General features: G+C 39.1%; 1 protein-coding gene across 1 annotated transcript in view; it reads right to left on the bottom strand.

The window, feature by feature from the left end:
• Positions 1-9,717, bottom strand: part of LOC103368834 (PEX5-related protein) — a 68,694-nt gene extending 58,977 nt beyond the window's left edge. The window contains exon 1 of the mRNA XM_008297328.1: positions 9,649-9,717. Within this exon, the coding sequence (XP_008295550.1) occupies positions 9,649-9,717 (69 nt within the window). The remainder of the gene's footprint in view (positions 1-9,648) is intronic.
• Between the last annotated feature and the right edge of the window lie 1,378 nt (positions 9,718-11,095).

Below are 11,095 nucleotides of genomic sequence, written 5' to 3'. Positions count from 1 at the left end.
AATAAAAATTACTAAAATTAAAATTAACTAAATAAAAATGATTAATGTGTAATTTAATTTAATAATTTAATTTAATACCTTTTTCTTCTGCTTTGACTAAACGTTATCTGCAATTAAAAAACAAAAGAAAAACTGAAACAGGTTAATCTGTAAAATAACATTAAATTGCTAAAAAGAAATTACAATTGAAAATAAAAAAAACTTTACTTTTTTGAATACATTTTTTTTTTTTAAACAGTACTCATTTGTCTCCATGCCATAATTATTTAACACAATTTATTTTAGCCTATTTGTGTTTGTAGTTTTGTTGTTTTATATGTATTGTGTAAAAGTTTTCGTAAGTTTTCAGAATATTCAGATTGATCCTTCTGTTGTAGATCTGCAAAACATTCATGTAAATTACACTGAAAACTCACATTTTAATAAGCTTGTTTGTATTATTTTGATTGACACTTGATTAATTGATTGATTCCGTTCCAGCATCAGTTTAATTTAGTATTTACATTTTTTATTTTTTAAACGTAGCTATGTTTCAGTTCATAAACTGTGACAATCTGGTGTTTTATTGGGTTTTAGGTAAATTAAACATTCAGCATCTTGAGTCTTTGATTGGTGTAAAACTGATGATTTGCAGACGTCACTGCGGGAACATCTCATGTTTTACTGACTGAACAAAACATTATCGCTGGATTAAAGAAACCTGCTGCAGTGAAAACTAAACAAGAAAGGTTAAGCTGTGGAGTCAGTAAGATTTAATTTAGTCCTTGTTAGGTCAATAATCCACTGAAGCAACTTCTGAACCAGTTTGTTTTACACGTCAGTCGCTGCTGGTAAATGAACAAGTTGCTTCGTGTTGATTTTAATCTCGGTTTTCCTTCTCGAATGCAGGAGTTTGGATAGCATCAGATTAGCTCTTGTATGTTTCTCGGGGCGCCGCCCGGGGCTCTGAGGAGTTTATATGCTGCTGTCAGAGTGCGTTAGTTTGTCCTGAAACCAGAACTACTTCCTTTAAAAGCTTTTATTCTCGTGTACATTTTGGAAATAATAAAACCTGAGATCTCCGTCCGTCGTTCTGTATTAAAAACATGTTTCTGTTTTCACTGTATTCAACCCATCAAGTGTCCAAACCGAGCCGACTGATCCACTAAATGCCAGCCGGGCTGCATAAATATAGTTCACTGATAAAAAAAAAACTCGGTGGAGGCCTGAGGGCTGCAGGCAGAGAAGCTCTTAACAATGTAAATGACATTCATAAATGCACATGCTCGCAGCAGCTGTGCCGATGATAACCGGAGAAACATCTGTCGGTGAATAACAATATTTATGACGCTGGAGTCGGCCGGAGGTGCAGCGGCGGTAAATCCTGAGCGTGATGGACGACCTTGGGCTCCTCCGCTCGGCTTTTTTCACCGTTTTGTGACTGATTGACGGGAGGTCAGCGCCGTCAGAGGAGCTGCGTGGTGACATTTAGAGCACCGTAATCCTCCAGTAACGCCTTCACGTCATTAAACACTCTCAAGTCTTCTTTTTTTAAAAAGAAATAATGAGCGACGCTGGCGGGATCGTGGCCCGGAGTCCCGCTGAGTCACATCCTGCTGGAGGTCTTCTCAGGAAACACGACGTTTAGCTGTGAAACGGGACGATGTCGTGATGAACTGCTGCTTCAGTGACTCAGTGATTATAGAAACAGCGTAAAGGATTTCCTGGATTACAGGACGTTCCTCATCCCAGGAGGATAAACCACAAACTGGAGGAAGTTTTCCTGTAACATCAGGGTTTTTACTGTAACAGTTAATTAGAACTGATGACAGACTTTAGAGCAGAATATGACGTGTTGACTGTAAACAGATTTGACTGTCGGTGTCATCAACATCAACTGGAACTGAGCTTCTGTGTCTCATTTTGTTTGAGTCTCTTTGGGTCAGTTTGTCTTGTTTCTGTTATTTTGTGGATCATTTCAGTCGTGTTGGGTCCAATTTTTACTTCATGTCTTGTTTTGTGTTTCGTTTTTGATGTTTTTTTTGTCTAATTTTACTTTTGCGTCTCATTTACTTAATTGTTTGTGTCACATTCTGACAGTTTGTCTACTTTCTCTTGTTGTGTCTCGTTTTTGTCGTTTTGTGTCTCATTTTTCTTTACTATCTCGCTCATCATTTTGTCTATTTTTATGTTATTTTGTATCTTGTTTGCATCGTTTTCTGCCTCGTTTGTCGTTTTATGTCTCTTGTTTTTGTGTAACATTGTGTCTCGTTTGTGTCATTTTGTGTCTTGTTTTCGGTGTCGAATTATTTCAATTTTGTCTCTTTAGAACAGTTATGTCTCTTTTCAGTTATGTCCTGTATTGTTTTGGTCTAATTGTTACATCGTGTCTCATTTTGTGTCTCGTTTGTGTCATTTTGTGTCTCATTTCTGTAACATTGTGTCTCATTTGTGTCTTGTTTTTGCTGTTTTGTGTCAATTTTTTTGTTTTTTGTGTCTCTTTGGAATGGTTTTGCACCCTTCAGTTATTTTGTGTATTATTTTGGTCTAATTGCTACATTGTGTCTCATTTGTGTCATTTTGTGTCTTGTTTTTTGTGTCCGATTTTTCGTTTGTGTCTCTTTGGAACAGTTTTGTCTTCGTTATTTTGTGGATCATTTTGTTCACACCGTGTCACATTTTTATGTCGTGTTTCATTTGACTCGTTTCGTGTCTCAATTTTTTTCTCGTTTATCATTTTGTCAAATTTTTTGTCATTGTGGGTCTCGTTTGCATCATTATCTGTCTCATTTGTGTTGTTTCATGCCTCATTTTCTTTTGTCTCTCTTTTATGACCTTCGTGACAGTTTGTCTCATTTAGTGCAATTAATTTTCCTTTCGTGTCTCGTTTGTCATTTTGTCTAATTGTTTTACCATGTTATGTCTCATTTGTGTGGTTTTATGTCCCATTTTCCTTTGTGTCTCATTTCTGACATGTCTTTGGGTCAGTTTTGTCTTCGCTCTTTTCTTTTGTGTCTCGTTTGTGTCATCTTGTGTTCAATCTTCTGTCCAGTTCACACCTTCAGTGTCCTTAACAGTCATGTTTGTTTTTGCCTTCAAAAAAGCTTCAGATTTTACAGCATTTAACTGTATATCGGAAAAACAAACATACGATAGTGTTACAATCTGGCTGTATTTTACAGTAATTTATCGGTGTGTTGTCTTTTAGTGTTCTCCGGCGCCACCATGAGGTTGACATTTGTTGTGAAGTAATTTCATCGTCTACTTTGATTATAACCAAAGCTCTATACTGACGGACTGAGCTTCACTTTGGGTTTAAAGCTAATTATCAAACCTTAGCATGACAACACATCACACCTGATGACGTTAGCGTTTAGCACAAATCTCTGAGGCCTGAATAATAACGACTGAATCGTACTTTGAGCTTCGTTAAAGCTCACACTCTGGTTTTTTGCTCCTGAAAGTCGTCGTCGTCGTCGAGGGTGAAGGTTGTGTCTGTACATCACTGCTGGCAGCCTCCGAACACTAAATGGCTGTTGTAGCTCTTCAAAGCTCTCCCTGTGATTGCCACGGGGGCCAGTTTTAAATCATGGCGCTGAAATGATGAGACCTCTTCATTTTCCTCCTCCAATCATCCAGAAAATGGGGACAGAAGAAGATCTACTGCGCTCATCTGGGGAGTCGCGTAGCAGGTAGCGTGCAAACACTAATTATAGGTTCAGTGTTAACCGGGAGACGAGCTTTCTGAGCCCATTACTCGCTCTACGTGGAGGTTGCTGTTTTCCCCTGCTGCCATTTTTTTTCCTCCTTTTCTACCCTCCCATTATACATTTTCGCTCCTCTCCTATGCAAAGCACTTTGGCATTTTGTTTACAAGTGCTTTAAGCGGTAATCTAGAAAATTATGTAATGGAAAACTTCGGCTAATTGTGCCGCTCGGGCTTGACTCGGAGAGATCTCTCAGATGTTGCTGTCAAGGGAACCGTGCAGCAGGAAAACTTGTCAGAGCCTTGAAGGAGGAGAGGTTGAGGTGAGGATGGGGGGAGGTGGAGAGGAGGAAAACACTGCATAAAGGGGAAGGTGCATTAAAAAAAAAAACTCAGAGCAGTTGTTAGATAAAAACCTGAGGGAAGGTTGTCTAGAGAGATAATTACAGTCGAGGTTTTCTGCTGGATGAAAGTCACACGAAGAGTGTTGCGGTCAGGAAATTATATTTAACTCTTTAATGCAAAGTGCAGCTTGTCTTGATAAATCTGCATACAGGTTTTCTTCAGTGCATCAGGTTCTGTACTGGTTGTTGTGAAGCTGTGGGTGGCAGCGATCAGCAGCCTGCAGCTCAAGTTCACTTGGTTGGATATTTTATGAGTCATCATAATGGGTTTGCATGATTTATCTTGAGGCTGTAAAGTTGGAAATTAAATTGTGGAGGAAAAAAAAGCAGCTAAGGCTGACTTTTTTTGCTCGGGGATGAGCCAGACGTCGTCCTGTACTATCGAATCATTACAGAACTCAGCCAAAACCTCGGCACGGTCCTTCCATCGTCAGGGTTTTTGCTGAAATCTTTAAAAACAAGCCGCAAATATCAATTTTCACTTAAAAAGCAGTCTGAGTAATTGCCTTAAACAGCTGTGGGTTTTAGTAGATGGTACCCCAACAAGAGTAAATGTCGTCTGTGGATTCATATGTATTTGCTGCTTTGGTAAAGTTTCAGTACAAACCATATTAAACATAAATACAGAATTAATATAACGACAAACAGGTTTTTGTACGGTGGTTCAGTGGTGTTCTACAGCAGCACATTAGATCATACTTGCTCTGTAATGTGAGTTTCTCTGTTCTACGTCTGGTCATGTGTGCTTGTGAGTTCCTCCCTTTGAAACCGTTCGTCCTCCATTTTGCATTCATAAACACAGAGTGAGCTCCAGAGTTTGATCATAAATATGACCCTAAGACGAGCAGATTTCTTGCCTAGATTATTTCATCTGTAGAATGAGACGTATTCACTACTAAACTGTCCTTATGCAAGATTTTAGCAAATACAGATGTCATACATTTATATAAATATATTTATATAGTGTATCGTTAGCAGAAAATTGGGTCACACTCGCTCTATAATCTGAGTTTCACTGTTCTAAGAGACCTCCCAAATTGTATTATAAAAGCAAAAGTGCAAGTGGCCCTGAGACAAAGAATAAGATATTTATATCATGTGTGTGTGTGTTTCTGTGCATTCATTTCATTTCAGCTGAGTGTGAGAGTTTGGTTGCTTTACTGTTACATCCAGTGAATGTGGTATAAAGAGCTACTATAGGTAATCAGTATTACCTTCCAGCCTCGTTTTAGTTCCCTTATTTTATTTCAGTGCTGTATTGTTCTTATATCTTATTGAGTTTCTACTTTTCTGCATTTCGTTTGTCATTTTGTTTTTTCTCAGAGATATCTGGAAGAATAATTTCCTTCAGGATTAATAAAGTCTAATTTTATCTTCCTGCGATTATTCGGCATAGTCGATGACGTCGACACTAAAAATGCAGTGACATTGGTACTTTAATTCTCCTTCAGTTCATTATAACAAATGTTTTTCTTCAGAATCACTGCAAAATCATCATGATTTTGATCATTTCTGTTTCGAGCTGCCGTCGGAGCTTCAGTGTCAGATAATGACGGCTGCAGCAAAGTCCAACTCGCTTAAATGGGAACCTTTCCGAAGACCAAGAACTTTGAGAGTCTGGGACAAGTTTGAGTTTTCAAAGCAGAAAAAAGGAGTTAATTTATAAAGATCACAGCAACAGAAACACCTGAAGAGCAAACAAACAGGAGGAACTTTACATTTACAGCTTCTCTCCTGCTCCCTGTGCTCATGTTCACTGTATTTTATTACATATGAGTTCACAGTAAAGCTGTTTTCATTTACAGGTTTGAGTTTGAAATCAGTGATAGAAGTGTGGCTACAGGTTAACCAAGCTGCTGCATGAAAATCCTGATTTTGTAACTGCAAAGTCTTCTGACAAACTCAGACTCGAGTTCACACAATGAAAAGAAAATAAGCTTCTTTAGCTGCTGTAAAATATTTAAGCGTCCACGTTGCACTTTAGGTAACAAGCAGATAGAAGCAGATTTATTCTGGTGTTGAACTATTAAATAATAATCCTTCTTATTTATGTATTTTTTTTATGTTGGAGTTTTAAGTTTAACTCTGACTTGATTACATAAATCTTTGCTTCTATTTCACACGGTGCTGCTTTAAACCGCCACATAAAGTCTGTCAAAACAAAGTAAACTTAAACAAAATGGTCATTTTGCTATTTTGGAGGAAAATCATAAACATAATTAAAAGATTTATTGATTAGTAGGAGCTCTAGTGGTGGATAGAACCTTTAGAACGTTGTGATTTAGAGTGGAAATAAATTTTAATTAATAATTTTGTAATGAAGAAACCAGCCAGTGCCTTGTTATGGATCCCTGTTGTGTGTTTATGTATCGTCCTTCAAGCAGCACAATCTTTAACTTCACACGTGGTTTGGATGTTGTAGAGATGAAGACGTGTGTTTGACAGCTAGCTACAGATATCTGAGCTACAAATCAGAGGTTGTTGTTCATAAACTATTTTATCTTAATGCTGAGTTCTCCTCAGTGGCAGAAGTGTTCATAAATAATTGCTGATTTTCATCTTGTTGCTTCCATTTTTTTTTTTTTGTGCAAACTTTTCCCGGCCTGCTCCGAGGCCTCCGAGGCCCGTCGGGGCGTCGTTTGCGATATCGGACTCCGCAAATAGACTTGACTGGACTTGACATGTGGCGCGAGGAGCTGCAGCCTGTGACTTAGCCTCTGTCACCGCTAAGTGACATCAAAGCCTCTCCGACTGCAGCCTGAGCCACCGGAGAGCACTTTAATCAGCGCCGCGTCCGGCCGCCACATCAAGCATTTACAGTTTAGGTTCACTTTAAGCATCTGAAAGTCACAGACTTGACTTCTGAACCTGACGATCTGAGTATCCGGATACAACTTTTGTGCACGAGAAAGAAAAACAAACAAGCTTTTTCAGATGGTTTCCTTTACCCAGCTCAGGCATAAAATATTTACCAGCTGCTCTTAGAAAAACAATGTTTACTTGCAGCGGTGCAGCTTTCTCCCGTTTCCCGTGCTCCTGTTTGTAGTGAGTTGCATACATGCGGTGATAGTTTTCATGTTGTTGTTCTGCAGATCTGAAGCGTCACTTAACAGCAGCGACTTGAACGCCACTCAGCCGCCGCTTAACGTCGTGTTTTCAGGTGTGTTCGAGGATTACAGTAATTCACAGCCGCTCGGGCGAACAAAACACATTTGAAGGCTTAAATTGTCATGTGGCATGAAGCGTGGCGGAAGTCAAAGAAAAAAACAAGTTACTTCCTGAACAAACTATGAATTTAGAGGAAGTTTGAATTAAAAAAAAAAAGCCACTTTCTTCTATAAAATGAGTAAATGTTTATCAGCTTGTGGGTTCAAGAGTCTGGATGATGGTCTCAGAGTTAAGAAAATGTACAAAAAACTGATCACATAAAATGTAATGCTTGTGAGAGCAAAGAATATAGAACGCAATTTGCCCTATTTTCTTGGATACAATTGGTTGAAGAACTGGACTGATAAGATGTTGTGTAAGGTCATTCTGATTGCATGTCTATGATGAAGAATTATGCGTTCCAGATTAATAATGATGGATCCATAGTTCTGTATGTGATTTAATGTATAGTGTATACAGTGAATGACAATTTGTTTCTCTTCCTTATTTTGTAAAGTTCACGAGACGAGTTGTTACGTTTTGTTTTGTTTGTTGTTGTTGTGTGTATAAGTGAGATTGTGCGTATGTGTGTGGACCCCAGGAAGAATAGCCGATGCTTATGCTGGTGCTAATGGGGATCCTAATAAACAAGAAACATGTCGGCTATTGTTTAGGAGAGAGTTGCAAATCATTTCTTGGATACGCTTTTTTCCTCCAGGTGTGACACCTTTAGTTATTCATAATCAAGGAAACTGAAATTAACAGTTGGGAACTGATATAAAACTGCATTAAAAAAAGAAAATTCTGGTGTCATTTATGTTTTACGTGTTTAATTGAACCCTCCAAACCCCAAAATCCCAGCGACGGGTTTGAAAATCAGGTTGTTTTGGGAACAAATAGGCAGAATTACATCATTTATAAGAGCCAGAGATAAAAAAAAACACAAAGAATTGTTGGGTTTTAAACTTTCTAATCACGTCTGACCTGCTTCTAAATTGGAAAACTACAAAACAACAACAGCTCTCAACAATAAGCTGTCACTATATTGCACTCTAGGCTGATTTTTATAGGTTTTATTTTATTTATCCTGTGTTTTGATTCTTTTTTTTATTGTATGGCACTAATACGGAGATGAGAGAGAAACATCTTGTCGGTTCCTCTGTATGTCCTGGATATACAGAGATGCTGAGAATAAAAATCTTCTTTTCTGTTCTAATAAAACATAATAACGTGGAACAAACAGGAAACAGTACGATATGAGATGTACAGACAAGTTAAGCTTCGCCATATACTTCAGCTTTTGGGGCTTTCTTTTCATTTTGTGTTCTTTTTTTTTTGCTATTTATTTTTAAATAAATGAAAAATTCAGGAGAAAATCAAGTTTAAGTGCACCGAACCGTTCACTGGATGCCACTGACTCTCCCAATACAACCATTTCACTTGTGACAAATAATGATTTTGCAGATTAGCTGAATTATTATTATTTTTTTAAAGACACACACACACATTAGCGGTGCGTCGTCAGCGTTAACTCAGCAGATTCCTGAGCCGTAATCGCATCCTCCCACTTGAGCGGAAGCATTATCTCGGTTGTGTGACAGCTTATCAAACCAGACATTGTATTAGAAAATAAGACGAGTATAAAGCATGCCACAGGTTATTAAAAACACACAGACGGATATACACTCACACACACACCAGCAGCAGCAGCAGCAGCAGCAGCAGCAGCACACACACTGTACAGAAGCAATCAAGCACAGAGCAAGAAAAAAAACTCATATCGCCATCTGGAGCGCCGACTCGCATCCAAAAGCTACAACACTTTAAAAAAAAAAGCAAAAAAAAGAAGAAGTGAAAAGCTCAGCGGGTGGTGGTGGGGGGTCGTGTTCCTGCAGTATTTAGTACAGAGAAGAAGTCAATCAGTCGCTCAATGCCATGCTGTGTGGCACAGCATTCTGGGAAAACTCGCTGTTTAGCTGCTTATGAGGTGTAAAAAAGAAAAAGAAAAAAAAAGTTCATGAGGAAGTTTTACTGACCTGATTAGGAATGGGACGGGGAATTTGTGGTGACCCTCTCGTTAATCCCCACCCACCCAGCCACACGGCGCTAAATATACTTTTGAATCTTTTGCAGAGGATAATTGGAGGAGCCACATGGATGGATTGCAGCAATTTCGAAGGCTACTCGTGTTGGGTGATTGTTCCAAGTGGTGGTGGGTGCGGCGGGTTTTATACCCCATAGAGCAGCTGGAGGATGAAATATGTCGCGTCGTTGTTAGAGACAACAGTCAGAAGGCTCAGTCATGAGTTAGTAGACAGTGGAGGTCGGCTGGAGGACACTCAAGAGCTTTTTGCTAATGCTGCAACACATGAGGAGGGGAAGGGGGGGTGTTTCTGGAATGGATCTGCCCACCTTGGTAGTCACTGTGAGGAGGGGCTTCCCTTCTGATGACGCCTTACTTGGTATCTCCTTCAGGACCATGGCAACAGTCTTATCTGCAGCCCTAGAGTCTTTCCCCTACAACAGTGAGATCAACAACGGCGAGCGTCAGTGTGACAGTTGGACAACTCAGTGCTTTTTTATTATTGTTATTATGATTATTTTGCCTCCATCCGGGGCATCTTACAGAACAGACTTTACCTTATGATGATGGAAAATGCTAACGAGTGTGTGTGTGTGTGTGTGTGTGTGTGGGGCTGTCTAACAAGAACAACAACATAGACTCAAGACATTTCCACAAGACTATGGCAAATGAAACGAGGGTCACCGGCACAATGTGGAGGGAGTTGACTGTGGACAGGGATGAGCGTGGCCGTCCACAGGCGGTGGACGAGTCCACGCCGTGTGATGACACAGGGTTATGCAGAGCTCGCGGTGCGGATCGGGACGCTCAGTCGCTGAAGGTGAAAGTTCTGGAAGTTCTCAGGTTGCATCTATCTGGGTTTCCTTCTATGAACGTATTTGGGTTTTGGGGGGACAAAAAATGACATCTAAAGCTCGTGACGGACGTTTTTCCACCAATAATCAACTGATTCATCGAGAAAATCATCAGTGGATTAACTGCTAAAGAGTCAGGATTCATCAGATTGAGAACTTTTGGATGTTTTTATATTAAAAACCAAAACTACGAGAGAATGAAAGGAGCTTTAATGACTCTAAATTCCTCTCAACTTCCACTTTTATTTAATAGTTAACTGCGAATAGTTTAACCTGTAGGGATGAGTTTTGTTCAGGGCCAATAGGAAACTGATAATCACACATAAAATTGCATCAAATACAAGAATTCTGGTGTCAAAATTTAAAATAACACAAACTTCACTGATAAACTTTGTGGAAAAGTCTTTGTTTATTTGTGTTTCATGTGTTTGTTTAACCTTCTGACGCCTAAAACCCAGCGATGGGTTTAAAAATCACAGTCTTTGAAATAAATAGCTAGAATTCCACAATTAATAAGAGCCACAAACTACAAAAAACAAAAGGAACTGTTGGATTTTTGTCCTGTTTTTCTATCAGGACACTCAACCGAATCAAAGCTTTAAATATATTTAACCAGCTCCACGTGTCTCTTTCAATAAATAAAAGTAAAACCAGAAAACCATGATCGACTCTCCTGCACCAGTAGTCATGTGACAAGAAACTCAGCAGCTTTTCAGATGAACTGCAGGCAGTGTACTCAGAGTTTACATCAAACTAATGAAAACTATCAGCAGTAAAATATCTATAGCGGGTAGGGTCTCCGTTTAGGTCCAGGGTTGGTGACACCTGCAGAGATTTTGGAAAATATTCTACCAAAAAAAACCCCCCCAAAAACTTGGAATCATGTGCAACAAAAAACTGAATTCAACATTTGTTTTTTCTT

This window comes from Stegastes partitus, unplaced genomic scaffold (assembly GCF_000690725.1).
Source record: "Stegastes partitus isolate 25-593 unplaced genomic scaffold, Stegastes_partitus-1.0.2 Scaffold1210, whole genome shotgun sequence".
NCBI classification, from domain to species: domain Eukaryota; kingdom Metazoa; phylum Chordata; class Actinopteri; family Pomacentridae; genus Stegastes; species Stegastes partitus.
This window is presented reverse-complemented; position numbering and strand designations above follow the sequence as displayed.